Source organism: Gossypium hirsutum, chromosome A08 (genome assembly GCF_007990345.1).
Source record: "Gossypium hirsutum isolate 1008001.06 chromosome A08, Gossypium_hirsutum_v2.1, whole genome shotgun sequence".
NCBI lineage: Eukaryota > Viridiplantae > Streptophyta > Magnoliopsida > Malvales > Malvaceae > Gossypium > Gossypium hirsutum.
The window spans coordinates 44,741,383-44,757,025 of NC_053431.1; the positions used below are offsets into that span (position 1 = coordinate 44,741,383).

The following is a 15,643-nucleotide window of genomic DNA, read 5'->3' on the forward strand; positions in this document are numbered from 1 at the left end:
CGATCACAGGAATACCAGTTACTGTACCTATTATCCAAAGAGGAATCATTCCAATAGTATCGACCATTTATCCCACTTCCCTCCGCATTTCATTAACTGGTCATGCTAAAGACATAAATAGTCATAGATAATTATGAGATACAATCTCCCGAATGGGATAAGAGAATTCCTACAATTATTTAGTATTCTACTACTCTTTTTTTTTCTTCATTGAAGAAATAATTGGAAAATAAAACAACAAGTACAAAAATGAGTAATAACCCCTAGTAGAGACTGGTACGATTCAATTTAACATTTTGTTTGTTTGGGATTGATTGTGTCATAGCTCTATAATTATTTTGAATTAGGTTTATCGTTGGATGAACTGCATTGCTGATATTGACCCCAAAAAAGAAACGGTAGGTACAACTAGTCCGTGAACAGCCCACTATCGCACCGTAAAAATTGGATAGGTTCAATCTATGGTCATTGGGTCCTCCTAAAAAGATCTACCAAATTCATCGAGTTATTCCAAAGAATCAAAACAGGTAGTTATTAATGGAATTCATTGTCGGCTCTCTGTAAAATACTCGTTTGGAAGAGGGCTTCCAAACACATCATAAGCTACCCGGTTCAAGGACATGCCTACGACAATCAATAATATTTTTGGGATCAAATTGGTGGTTAAATCAGTGAGATCATCAATTTTTTATTTGATCGGTTCGTTCATTTTAAATCAAATAAATTATTAAAAAATCAAAAAAATAAAATATATATATATTTTTAAAAACATTAGAAAATTATAAACTGTCAACCAATCATTTTTTTTACCTCTTTTAAATTGATTCTCAATTTAACCAATCTAACTAACCATTTCAATTCAATTCTAAAAACACTATGAATATTATGTTATAATCTAAATATTGAATATCATATAACCTAGAGAGAGATTTTTGAGGGTTTTTCTTCACTTTTTGTGTTCCAACATCCAATGGGCTTTGAGAATTAATTCCACCTTCCCAAGTTAGGGGTATAATCTAATTGAATTGAACTCCCAGGTTATAAAAAGTTTGCATTTGCTTTCATTAAAAAATAACCTTTTAAGTTCGATGGAGTTTTATTTTAAAGGTTTTACACCATTTGAGGAAAAAAAGTTATACAATTATTAGTATGTTTCTGTTTTCGTCATTTAAATTTAAAAAAGTTCTATTTTAATTATTAATGTTATCAAAATTCTTGCATGGGTGTTTCACAATTTATTTTTATAATTTTTCATTTTTTTTTAGAATCAGAATAATTAAATTGACGGAATATGTAAAATTGAAGGGTTAAATTTTTTTTAATTATTATCAATTTGACAAAATTAGTAAATATTGAAGTTCTAAACTTGTTTTTATTCCAATAAAAAATGACTACCTCGGTATTCTATTAATAATTAATTTAACGCAAGAGAAACCTAAAGTTTAAATTTTGATAAAGTTAATAACTAAAAAAAAGAAATTGAATCCAATAACCAAAATAGAAATAAACTAATAACTGAGGTTAATTCGTCGGTAAAAAATAAGTTTAATTTTAGTGTTTGATTGCTTGAACTTAAACTTAAGATTGAGTTTAAATTGAAATTTTTCAATACTAAAAGTTGGATTAAGTTGGTGAATTACTCGCATCATTATTTGATTGGAAAAAAAATCAATTTTTTTTTCAGTTAAACACAAATACTTTATTTAAACCTAATCATTTGAGTGGCGGTTTTCATAATTTTGGTACTGTGCATGGTCCAATGTTGCTTTCAGAAAACCATGGGCGGAGAGTGAAAATCCCTATTAGAGTAAAACGACAGATAGACCCCGACATGAATATAAGATTTTCTTTTAACTCCATGGCCATGTCTGCATCATGCATGCAGCGTGGGTAAAAGTATGATGTACTTTTAAAGATTGAAGTGACAGTATTTTAAAATATGATTGACATGGCATATTCATTTTAACTGTTGTAGCTTTAAAAACTTTAATAATTGTATTTAATCAAACTTTATTCCCTACCTTATTCACTTATTGAATGCAACAATTTAAAGTTTTTTCTTTACAAAAAATTACAAAAATAAACCATTTTTTTCTTGTGTTTCTCTCTTTCTCAAAACCCATTCTTAAATAATAATAAAAAGGAGAGAGACTCATTAAGATATTATCTGTTGATTATATTTCATCTAATTAAATTTAGATATTACAAAGTAGTCATTTATGGCAAGTTGGACAGTGAAGAACTCAAATAGTAAGCTGAAAGACGAATGGCTTGAGAAAAGTATTGAGGACTCCCATAGTAATAGGCATAAACTACTGTTTTGGCTTTAATTCGTTGGCATTATTCAAATGTAGTAATCAGGGCGTGAATGGACAATCTTCACCAATACATACATTTGGATGAAAATTTAGGTGAACCACGATGGATGGGTCCATCGAACATATGTCTGTCTTTTATTTTCAACCAAGTAATTCAGGTTCAGAAATGACAGTCTAGAAATTGAAGGTGTTTTACTTTATGTTATAGGAAGATATCACGAGTTGAATAACACAGTTTCAAACGCAGCCTGCAGAGAAGCCTGCGGCACCTCATGAGCCCTTTCTCTATCTTTTACCTTTACGTAATAACATTAACATATGGTGTGTTAAGGGTTTCTCCGTTGAAGACTTGGTTACGGCAAGTGGTTTCATGAAGGGGGCTTCGTTAATAATTAAAAATCAGTCAATAAAATTACTTAGTTTCCTACCCATTTGCCAAAGTCCTGCAACAAACCATATATTTCAAATTCAAATAATGGATATCCGAACACTTCAAAACTGTTGCAAATAATAATCTGTAAAAAAATATTCAAATCCATACCAGTCCTTGGTTCCAAAAGCTTAAAGGTCCAGACTGTCGTAGCCTCCAATCATCCAAATGAACCTCAGTCAGCCAATAAGCATTTCTTCAATGTTTTAGATAATAAAGATAAAGATAAACATGCATAAATGTTAAGGTCATTTAGAATGTGTACTAATTCCAAGAGACATAAATTTTATAACATCTTCGGAGAAAATCAAAGATTATAAGTAGATTGAAAGGCAAGGAATGGAATGAATGACTTTGGAATTTAAATCCAAAATGAATAAAAGCACATTCTCTCTCTATTCTTCGATACCAGAGGGATTGGCCACTAAAACACAATAACCCTGATTTTAGAAAACTACATCTCAAATTCTCACAGGTGGGGCATCAGCTCTTTACCAAAACAATCAGCCACACCACTGAAAAATGAACCCTAGGTATGGGAAAATGAAAGGGGGTAAAAATTAAAGAAAACTTGATTATCTGAATTGAACTATATTTATATGATACAAATCCTTTAAAAGGATTGCTGATCTACCTGCTAACTACCAACTCAATGGTGTGGGCCACACAGGATTGAATTAGAAACCCCCCATACAATCCGTTAGGAGGATTTGTTGAATTGTTGATTGCTGGGTAGGAACCTGACATGACTACAATGTTTTAACTTGGACACAGCTTCTTGCGACTTACCAAGCATGAGATCGACATATATTGCGGTCATAGTGGCTTCGCTGCTGTCGGGTACCAGGGACAATGCTTGTGTCACGAAATGGTGAGCTCGCTCAAGGTCACCTTGTATTGCAGACACTGCAGCAAGGTTTGCGTAAAGTGTTCCACGTGCCTCATCAGGCTTGAGAAACATGAAATCCTCTAAGCCCTCGGGGGAAGAGTTCTTGGCAGCTGCTGCTCCAACATTTGCTTCTTCACAATCAATATGCTTTTTCACTCGCCACTGCTCACAGTCCTCTAGACCAAACGGTAATTCGATGTTACTTTCCCCAGATAAATAAATGGACAAGTGCTCTGCAGCTTCCTTAGGTTTGTTCAGCAAACATAAAGCCTCCGCCAAATAGACATGGCCTAGAAAGACGTAAATTCTTGAACAACCTGGCAGTTCTAAGAGAGCTCGTGCTGCAGAGAGCGCCTTCAAAGGATTTTCCAGTTCTAACTCTACATATGCCAGGTTAGCAAGAAGAGCTTGCTTAATCATCTGATTTTCTCTTCTGCAAATATCTTCATAATAGGAGATGAAGGTCTGAATACCCTCCTGATTAGTTCCCCCCTTTGGTTCTTTCAAATCCCCATTTAAGTTAATTAGAGCAGCCGGCATAGTTGAAGCCTTGGAATCATTGCTGGGTAAGTTCTTATAGTTTGAGTTCTTGGAAGATGCTCCATCACTCAATTCATTCTCTTCCAAGGATGAATCTGAGGGTAGAATAGACTTCGAATTACTCAACTCAGAACAGTTCAACAAGTGCAGTGCATTGTAGAGACACTGCCTAGCAAGAGGTAATGAAAGCTTAGGTTGCCCATCATCACCTAAAGCCCAGACATCCCTTTCAACAGAATCTACATGTCTGTTTCTTGTAGTTCCATTTTCAATTAGAAGTCTTCTCCATCTACCCTTCCCTATAACACTGACTCTAACTTCTGATCTGTCTGATGGAGCCCAACTTCCTTTTACAAGGCCTTTCTCTACCGCCATTAGACAACATTCAGCAAGCCGAAGCCACATTAGGGGTCTTTTGTAGAAAACTAAACTTGCTTTCTGGAAACAATGAGCTGCAAGTAGTGGTTTTCCACAGGCCAAGTACTGTAACCCACAGTTATATGTTATGAGGAGAGATTTATCCTGTGAGAATGTTAATAGCTTTAGAGGCTTCTCTTTCTGAAGAGATGAACAATTACTCAGTGCCTTGGAAAAGAACACTGCAGATGTATGATACTTCCCAAGTTGATAGTAAATGCAGCCTAGATTGTTATTAAACATGCTTGACATTGCTGCATCCGTCCGATTACTTGATGCCATTAACAACTTGATAGCTTTTCGATGGTTGCCACGAGCATACTCAAGCTGGGCCTTCAAGAAGAGAGCCATAGATGAATCTCTCCCTCGAGCAATATTCATTGCATGCTTGACTTCACGCTTAGCTAGCTTTACATTTCTAGTGAGAAGCAATAGTCGAACCTTGTAAAGTTGCAACTTAAGCTTCAGATCAACACCAGAGATAGATCTATCGACTGTGATCTTGGGTAGATCATTTGCAGATGTAAGACCAGTGTGCCTAGCTAAGTTCTGTCCTCCAATATCTAGTGTTGAAAACATTTCATCCAGTGGATCCTCTGATAAAGTTCTAGATAGAGGACTCTCTGAGGCATTGACACTAGCAGCTAAGTCTGAACAAGAAACATCTGAGATCAATGAGCTGTTTGGATCTGAGGATGATTTTCCAACTACATTCAAGGATTGTTGCGAAGCTGTGTTACCATTTTCCCCTTGGCTCACATTGCCAACACCAAATGCTTTTTCCATATAATTCAATACATCCTGAACATGATTAAAGCAGCTTAGTACCAAAGTTAGAATATTCAAACACTAAACCAGCCATCCATAAACATCAACACCCACAATGAATGTCATACATGATAATGCCAAAATTCAGAATAGATGCTAGGGATTAGCTTCCTATATGCACAAACCTAGTATGGCTCATAAATGTTAGACCATTCCCACCATTAATTCATTACAAAGTCCTACAAACAATAAAAGATATAGTGAATAGGAGTTTGTTAGAAAGTAAAAACTGGGTTTATAATTGTCTGAACTTTAACAGAGTGATAACCGTTCATCTGAGGCGTGAAACTAAACCAGATCGAACACAGGCTTAAACCGCCTCTGTCTCCAATCCAGGTTTCACTTTTTAAAATAATCTTCTTGCCAAGCATGCTTATAAGTTTAAAATAAAGTCACCGACTCTCATCTATATATCTCTCTATATAAAATCCCTAATTAATTTGGAATCACATGTCAACTGACACTTAATGAATTTACAAAAGAAAATAGGAAGTTATTCTAATAAATTTAAGTTCAAACATTAGCCTTTTAACTAAAAAACAAGAAAGTAACTAACCACTTCGGAAAACTACCCTTCTTTATTCACATATTATTTTCTGAACACATATTTTAAACCCACAAATTGAGTTTGCAAATTCTAAGACCAAACCAAAAAGCCTTAATTCCAATATGTTTGGATCTGCTATATGGACCAAGACACAATATATATCATTTGGTAGGCGAATCATTCACCTAATCCCTCCAATTATTTCTATCTACCACCATCCTCCTTTCAACTTCTAAATCTAGTTGTTTTATATCATTAAGTATATTGCAATCAAACAAGACTCCTAACGCACTTTTCCACTTAAGCCATCCAGCCTTGACCTAATGGTTAACATTGAGAACTTCTACTATGAGCTTCCCTAGAAAAAAGATATTGGTAAATCATTAGATAATTTGGTAAAAGCTTTTCCTAAGCTGTTTTTTTAGTGAAGCTCATAGTAGAATTTGCCGATTAACATTACATCAATCTCAAGTACTTGGAAACATTCTTCTACTCATAGCACTTGACCGCCAAATGTGATCATGTTCGATTGTTATTCCTTTTACTGAACATTCACTTCATACACTCAGTTTCCGGTTTACTCAAACAAACCCCAAACTCTAGTGTTTGTCTTCACAACTCTAATTTGGTATGAACTCCTTTAGTCCACTACAATATTATCTACAAATAGCATACAGCCATACACCAAGGTATTTTATCTTGAATGGCTTTCATTATTCCATCCGTTACTACGGCAAAATGAAAATGAGTCAATGCCAATCCTTGGGGCACCCCTAATCCACCACAAGTTCTTATGTTCATGACTACTCCCTCGTACATATCCCATATCATACTAACAAAAAATTAGTAAAGCAAAGAGGTCAAATTGGTAATGCTAGAGATCAGGATAGCAAGCAGAACCACAAATAAGGAATAGATTAGTTTGGTTTCAATTTGAAAATCTTAGAACAATTATCTAAAAATTAAAACCTTAAATGTGAGAAATATAAAAACCAATATCATAAATATAAGGGTTAATGTAATTTTTGGCCCTTGAACTTGGCAACTAGATCCAATTTGGTACTTGAACTTGGCAGCTTTTTCCATTTTGGTTCTCAAACTTGGAGTCCGTAAAAGTGTAACGACATGAAACTCTGAGACTGTGCCACATCATCATCTGAAACTTTAAAAATATATATATAAATTTTTAAAATTTTATTATATATAATTTTTAGGTGATGATATGGCACAATTTCAAAGTGCCACATCATCACACTTTTACCAAATCCAAGTTCAAATACCAAAATGGGAAAAGATGCGAAGTTCAAGTACCAAAGACCTGGTTATCAAGTTCGGGGACCAAAAATTACATTAACCCTAAATATAACTAATTATATTATTTAATATCAGCTAATAGTAAAATCAAAAGTACATCATAAACTAAGAGCATACGTCATATCATTTACTACATGCTAATACAAGGATTAACACATTCCAAAAAAATATGTATATACACATACACAGACATATAGGTTGTCAGCTGTTTTTGGTTTCAAGTGAATTGCGACATGTTTTTTTGAGTACTTTGAAAGCAATTCAAACTCCTACTAACTAAAGAGGCATTTGCAGACAATTTCAAGGAACACAACATGGAAATGCTGAAAGGGATAGGAACATGCATAGCATGTTAGGAAAAGAGCATGAATGAACATGTTCCTTATTACAATTAGACGGGAATTTGAATCTGAATTGCAGCATAATGAAAATAGATCTTTACTAACACACCTACAGTAGTAAAGGGGCATAATTTGCAAATGATAAAATCTTTCCTAAAATGTAAAACAGACATGGTCCATTCTTCTTCGGTAGCTGGAAATACCAACAAATAAGAATACAGTCCTATTCCAATATAGAGGTATTGGCGCCTCGAGTGCACCTGGCGCCCTTAACAACACTGGTAGCAACAAATAATTTCATAGAGCTTAAATAAATTAGTAAGATACTTCATATATGAGGGCTCTAAGTGGAAAAATCAGTTTGGACATAGCTACCTGCATAACCAAAATTGAAAAACCATGCATGCAAAAGAGAAGACGGAGATACCAAAAACCTAGGGAAAATCGTTGTCTACAGTTTTGCAAGAATATCTTGCATGTTTTTAATGTTTTCCTTTTGATTGGAGACAGGAGTATTCACTATCCAGTGCCTTTAAGAGTTTGGCACTACATAAAATCCATTCTAAACAAACCATTAGGAGGTATGTATTTAAATGGCTTGTCAAATTAAAACATTTCAAAACGGGAACCCTTTGATGGATTTGCCATTCCCGAAACCAAAGGGAGGAAAAAAAAACCTTTAAGCAAATTAGTTCATTTATTTAAATGTTATTAATGGGCTAGCATTTTGATCTCCTCTAGCAACATGGTAATCAGAGTAGTACGAGCACAAGTTAGCTTTCTATCTTTCCCTGTCCCCAAGTACAAGGCTAACAGTTAGTCATGCTCATATCCATCTTACAGTGGTCTCTGAAGTGACTGCAACCGAAATTAGCAAGGAAAATTTTTACCTAGAATGAATTCCAAGCATCACACTACAAAAATTTAGTTCTTACCGCAGATTTTGACGCGTCACGGCAAGCTAGCAGAACATCCAGCAACAAGAGGCAGATATGAAGAGCTGTTGTCTGCAATGCATATATAAATAAAAAGGGAAGCAATTAAAACAAACCAACAGATGTTAAAAAATAAAAAATGTATACATAAACAATATAAAGCTAAAATACCTCATCTATAGGTTCAATGTTTTGATAAACATGTTCAAGAACTGATAAGGCCTTTGCGTATTCATGAAGGTAGAACCAAATGACTGCCTATATTAGATCAAATCAGAACAAACAGGTTAAATGTTACTCCAAGCTATGGCTGAAAAGATTATTGCTCCTGAAATTCTTGAATGTACAGAAAGAAGGCATACTATGTTTAGAGAAGCCACAGAGGAATCAAATTCATCCGCGTAAATAATACTGGCACAAATTGAAGCAGGAAGACTTGTAGTTGTACCACTTCCTTTTGAACCTGAAGTAATGTTATTTCCAATATTGCTACCAGACTCCACCTGTTCCCCAGATGCAAGAGCAAGCTCCTCACTTCTCTTCTAAACCAACACACACAAAAAGCCATAGATGCCAGTGTAAGTCAAAATAAGTACTGGACATAGCAAATTCTTTCAAAAAAAAGTTCTAGACATTGCAATGCAACAAAAGCTTCTCTCCAGACAGCAATTAACCTCCTACATAAAATTATGTGTTACTAGTTTGAACTGGGAGAAAGTAATGAATCTATCACTTCTATTACAGCAAAATAAAAAAATCACACAAACTCAGGCTCAAAAAGTTTCAGGTCCTTTAAATGGGGCCAGATGCATAAAATATTTCCACCAAAAGGCAATTTCAACACTAAATCCTAATTAGTAGTTGTTTCATACTAAAGCTAATCATAGTTCAAATTGCTAAAAGCCTAACACATTGACATCAGCAGATAGCAATTAAAAACAACAGACAAATAACTTCATTTTGAGCTAAGAAAGTTGCTACACCCAAAAGATTTCATTCGAGTATTAGAAGATAAAATTTTTGTTTTTCCTTATTTGTTTAAAACCTTGCAGTATCTGCAGCACAGTTCACCACTAGACCCACAATCCATTATCAAATGAAGCAAATAAGACCTCAAAGTTATGAAATTGATGAACAGGACAGGACTATCATTCTTTCAGATGGAGCAGGACTAGATTAAGATTAGAAATTTGGAGGAAGCATACAGTCATTCAGCCATGTAACCAGAGGGAGGTAGAACAAAGGTAGTACCTTGACATTGTTAAGGACTTCAAGCAACTTTTTTGGGTCTGAGCAACCATCCCGAAAGAACTCCGCAATTGCAATATTATGAAGAACCTGTTCAATATCATTTGGTTCGAAAACTTAGGACTGTCGCAACAGAGAGGGAAAAAAGTATAAAAGATGTCAAAAGCATTTAAGGGAAGTTATTGGTGGTTAGTGCAATTTAAATGTGAGGGCAACAATTTTATTCTAGAAATGGAATGCAACACCAGCAAACAGGATTATAAGAAGATCAACTAAGTACTCAAAATTTCAAATTTCAGAACATAAGAAGAGCTATTTATGAACAGCATTTAATTGAGATATCACCAACACCATCACCATCAGTCTGACATGATTAAAATCTACTTGAATTTCTACAAAGAGTAATTTATGACACAGCTACCTTAATGTGGTTTTAAGGCTCTAAATTTTCTTCCAAATTACCTTTTCTTTTTCCATATAAAAGAGAAAAAGGAAGTATGGTGGTGTTAGTGGATGGTTTCAGGCTTCAAGCTAAAAATTCCTATAGCACCATAATTTCCGAGCTGAACATATTTGACATTGTCTGGGAAGTGCATAGGATAAAGTTTGTAAGGTGTATGATCATCATTTTTACCCTTACAGTCATCACATGTTAGTTAATAACAAGTTAACAACCACTTGCACAAGAGTATGATATCTGTTCATTTTAGTCGGTTTAATTTTTAAGCTATTTTCTGGGTTGGAGAATTAGATGTATCTTTGAAACAGATTAAAATGAAAAAAAATGCTTTCATGATAATTCTAAAAATAAAAACCATTCCATTTTGCAAATAATGTGTTTAAAAGCTAAAAACAGTGTAGAATTTTAATTAATATTCCTAGGCAATGCAGCCTAAATTTTTTTTCAAACATCTTTATTTTATATAATCAACATACAATAAATTTAGTTCGTAGTTAACATTTTCAACACTTCTTTCACTTCAAATTTTATATAACCCCAATATGAGCAATGAAACATGGACATTTATCATTTTCATCAATTTACAAGGTCATAAAGAGCATTGTACTCCCAACAAGATAAAAGCATAAAGAAATGCAACTTCTCTGTACCTTATATTTAGTATTGACAAGTGTTCAAGACACACTCTAGGTGTTGAAACCCAAATATTGCTTAAGGCACAAGGCATAAGAAAGCACTCACCCAAGTGAAGCAAGATGCAATATGTATGTGCGTGTGAATGTATATGTATATATGTGCGCATAGTAAGTCCCAAAAATACAATTCCAATAATGAACTGTAAAATTTTGTTTAATATATCTAGAAAGCATGAAATAAAATTCTTTCATTGGACAAAATACATGATTTTATTTATGTCTTATACATTTTGTTGAATACTCACGAATTGAGAAGTACAGAATTTGATTTTGTCCAACCCTTTTTAACCATTAAAAGTAAAATAAATAAAAGAATTAAAAAGGTATGAAATTAAAGAGAATCTCAATCAGACTTTTATTACACCTACTGCCTTACAAAAGTATGGACTTAAACACACCAGACATATGCCTCCTTTGAAAGGGTCCAATGCACTTGCCTGACCTTGAGGCACAACCCCTAAGCGCACGCCTTAAGAACATTGCTAAACATTGGTCTTTATCATGCATTTGAACAAACATTTATATATCATTCTAGAATTATCTAAAACGCTCAGAAGTTTGCTTGAAAAATAAAATTTTAACCATTTTTCTGAAAGAGAAACACTATCCGCATATCATTGCAAATAAAAACATAAATGTACTCCGTAACCTTAGTAGGAACAAGAAAACCGTGAAAGCAATTTCAAGCAAATATAAATTCTATGTGTAAGAAGTATTTTCTAGTCCAACTCATCGGGTATCAATCAACTTTTATTTCATAAGCACAGTAGATAAACAGAATTTGTACTGTCATAAAAATAAACCCATGATTCATTCGCCCAACATTCTTTAGCCAGAGCTTAAGAGAGCATTGCAACGGAAGAGAGATGTTGGCAGTACAGTACATAAAGAATCTATCATCGCCAAGAAAAGGACTATTACATGATACACCACCGGTGAAGCAAAAATCTCTGCAAGCAATTATATACATTTGACATGTGCTGATCAAGAATAAGATTATTGTCCTATATACGCCGATAGAGGAGTTCAGCAACACCACAAACGGTTTTATTGATTAACCCTTGCACGTCTAAATATAAATAGAGAAATCAACAATAAGAATTATTAAGTTTACATATACAGTGAAATCGCCATATGAAAATAATTAAACCTTGTTATGGGGTTTCAAGCACCATGAATGTACAGAATGATAAGGAAACAATATCGGATTAAATTAATTGTTTTATGAAATCAGCTGATAATCAAGTATTAGTGAGCCGGAAAATTACACAACAAAAAAGGTGGAAAACAATATTCAAATTCCCACTTTAAAAAAATAAAAAATAAAAAAATAAAGCAAAAAAGATCTTAGAAATGAATCGATTCAATCGCATTCATTAAAGGAACCAATGCATGCGTATGCGTAAAAAGTTGAAATAATTTACCTTGGGATCGTTTTCTTTCTTCGAGTTGAGCTGATTCAAGACATCGACGCACTCGGCGAACTTCCTAGACTGAAAGTAAAGAGCGGCGTCTTTAGCGAGGGCGGAAGTGACGGAGAGGACGCCGTCGTCGTCGCCGGCGTTACCATCCCGATTCGGAGTCGACGACGGTGATGAATCTCGCAAATCCATGAGCAGATCAGACCAATCGAACGAGATAAGAAAAATGAAATTTAAAAATTAAAGGGAAAAAAAGTGGGAAGATCTCAGGCGTAGAGGATGGTTGAAGAAACCCCTTAGCTTCTTTAAACTAGAAAATGCATAGTTTTTAATAAAATCACAATTGAGGGATAATTTTCTTTTCTTTTCTTTTCTTTTTCGTCCAAAATGAGTTAAAACTGCGGAGTGAGCAGTGATAGTGTGGTTTGATGCAACATCGAAGATGATGAAGTTGTGGGATTTGATTTGATCCGAGTTTTTGGTTTTTACATTCTTGGGCTAAATTTTGGTTTGGGTTTTAGACTTCCTTTGGAAAGAAAAGTAATGGTTTAGACTTCAAATCAGAACAGCTTCTTATAGAATGGGCGGTGGCGAATATGGGCCGGCACTGATTACTACTGTATATAGAGGTGTCTATGGACTAAGTCAAATTTAAGCTCAACCAAAATTTTAGGTTTGGTTAACGGATCTAAAATTTTTTTCAAACTAATTGACTCTTTTTTGAAAAATATTTTATTTTAAAAAATATAGTATATCAAATACACTAAAAACATTAAACCAAATATTTCCAAAAAATTATCAAATTTCATTAGCAAATATTAAAAATTAGATAAAAACTTATTAGCATTTGATGGATGTAGACCTCGTTAATGTTTATAATAATTAATCATTACTTCTTTTAAAAAAAATTAATCATTATTAATGTAATGAGTATATTTTCAAGAGAATAATAAATCTTGCATAGTAGTGTATATAATATGATTTGGGTAAAGGTAGCAAAAAATGAAAAACCACTTGAAGTAAAGGATGGCATAAGGTTGTTTCACTAAAGTACATTAAAGTTGAATAATAAAGTACAAGAAATTTAATAATTAGTGAAACAACTTGGTAACTAAAACCATCCACAACAAGGTCGCATTCTCATGCAATTGATGTTGGAAACTTAGCAAAATTAAAAGTTCTACAATATCCAAACAAAAGTTCTACAATATCTATATATATCAAGCAAAATAGCACCAAAAATAGCATCAAAGATTAGCACCCAACAACAGCAGAATAGCAATGAAACAACACCAAAAATAGTAGCAAAAATTAGCACCCAACAACAACAGCAGAACATTAAAAACAATAGCAGAATAACAGTGAAACAACACCCAAAATAGCACCAAAAATAACCTATAAAATGTATCAACCATTCAAAATATCTTTATATGAAGCAATCAACATATATTATCTTATAACAAGCTATAAATTCTAAGCTAAATTATATACCTAGAAACGAATCGAAAAATCATCATCATTATCATTCTTATCATTCTTGTAATCAATTTCTAATATAAAATAAGAACAAATAGTTATATAATCAAATTGATAAAATGTTTTATAATTATAACAATAAAATGAAAATAATAATTACCCGTTGAAAATCTCTTAGCTCACATCTAGTTATCAAAACAAACAATGGCTTGAACCATTTTTGGTTTAAGGGAACTCCTAAAAAATGTGATCGCTTTCTTCCTCATGCTAAAAGCCGACTCAGAAGCTACGGTCGATATTGGAATTGCCAAAAGATCACGAGCCAAAAATGAAAGCTCACAATATCGAATTGAACTTTTGCTCCAATAATCCAATACATTTATTTGGCTATTCAACTCAAGCTCTGATTCTTCCAAATAAATGTCCAATCGAGACTTTTCACTCTTAGTACTGGATGCACTTAAGTATCATTTATAATCACCACTCTTATCATAATCTCCTCCCAAATTTGCCCTATTGACATTGAGTTGATGCAAACTAGAATGAACAGGATCATTATCTGAAACATTGAAACTCCTGGCCAAAGAGGAAGACGTGGATTTGGAGTTCTTAACATACTCATCAAATAAGAGTTTAAGATTGCAAAGAATGGTTTCCAAAAAGTTTGAAGCATAAGTACTATAGATTGTAGTAAAATAATACTGCACATAATTTAACTTGTAACGAGGATCTAAAATTTATCAAAGAATACTCAGTGTGACAGCCCTAAATTGACCCTAGTCGGGAAGTGGTTTCGGGACCACAAAACCGAGTTATGAAAATAATTAATTGTTATATTCTATGCTTATTATGTGTGTACATGCATATGTGGAAATTTCATTCCCTAATTTTGCCAATAGTATGAGGAATTATTAAATAGAGATCAACATGAGACATGGTGAAATATGATAGGCTAATTTTAAAGGGCTTATTAGTGCATGTCAACACAAAGGTGGACTTGCATGTCAAATTTGCCCAATTCCCTTATAGTGGCCGGCCAAGATGGATTGATGATGGGCAATTTATTTGTTGAATTAGATATTATAATAGGAAATTGGGTTATTGGAGACATAATGAATTAAAGAAAGAATAAAAAAAAAAAGAGAAAGGAAGCCACTATCATATCATCTTCTCCATTGTCGAAACTGAAGAAAGAAGAAAAAGAGAAAAGCTTGGCTAAGGTTCGGCCATTGGGAGTTAGATTAAGGTTAGTCTTTTGTTTGGTTTTTGATAATTTTCACATTTTTGATATCATTGCTTTGTGTTCTTTAAAACCCATGGTTCAATTTTGTGAATTGATGATGATTTTGTGTTTTGTCATTGATGAGTGCTTGAGCTTTTTGATAGTTGTTGATGAAAAATGAAAGATATGTTAAAGATTAATATGTTTTGTGTTGAAGTTTTTGGTGATTTTGAGTAGTTAGGGCTAAATTACAAAAATAAATTTTTGAAGGACTCAAAGGTGAAATAAATGAAATGTATGGACTTATATGGGTACTAGGAAGATTCGGCCCTTAAGGAGTGTGACCAAATTTGTGTATTTTGTGTTTTGTGGAATAAAGACTAAATTGTGAAAGTGCGAAATATTAGGGGTAAAAATGTAATTTACCCATTTATGCGTTATTAGACTAAATTGAATGAAAATATGTTAAAATGAGATTTATTTGAATATGTTAAGATCAAGAAACCAAGAAATTGGATTTATATCGGGGAAAATCGAAAGTAGTTGAGTAGCCGATCAATTA

General features: G+C 33.5%; 1 protein-coding gene across 4 annotated transcripts; it reads right to left on the reverse strand.

Moving 5' to 3' along the window:
- Positions 1 to 2,406: 2,406 nt before the first annotated feature.
- LOC107911641 (CCR4-NOT transcription complex subunit 10) lies at positions 2,407 to 12,922 on the reverse strand. Of its 4 annotated transcripts, XR_005899733.1 has the most exons (8): positions 12,387 to 12,922; positions 9,811 to 9,897; positions 8,922 to 9,101; positions 8,731 to 8,817; positions 8,560 to 8,631; positions 3,383 to 5,395; positions 2,860 to 2,902; positions 2,407 to 2,761 (listed from the first exon to the last, which is right to left on the reverse strand). XR_005899733.1 is itself a non-coding variant. In XM_016839542.2 (6 exons), the coding sequence occupies exons 1-6, from the start codon at positions 12,573 to 12,575 to the stop codon at positions 3,449 to 3,451; spliced, it is 2,562 nt and encodes an 853-aa protein (XP_016695031.1). In that variant the 5' UTR covers positions 12,576 to 12,922; the 3' UTR covers positions 3,089 to 3,448. The 4 variants fall into 4 exon arrangements, 2 of the variants coding, with proteins under 2 accessions (XP_016695031.1, XP_016695137.1); XR_001687998.2 differs by lacking the exons at positions 2,407 to 2,761; positions 2,860 to 2,902 and adding an exon at positions 3,089 to 3,277; XM_016839542.2 differs by lacking the exons at positions 2,407 to 2,761; positions 2,860 to 2,902 and having other exon boundaries at positions 3,089 to 5,395.
- Positions 12,923 to 15,643: the final 2,721 nt, after the last annotated feature.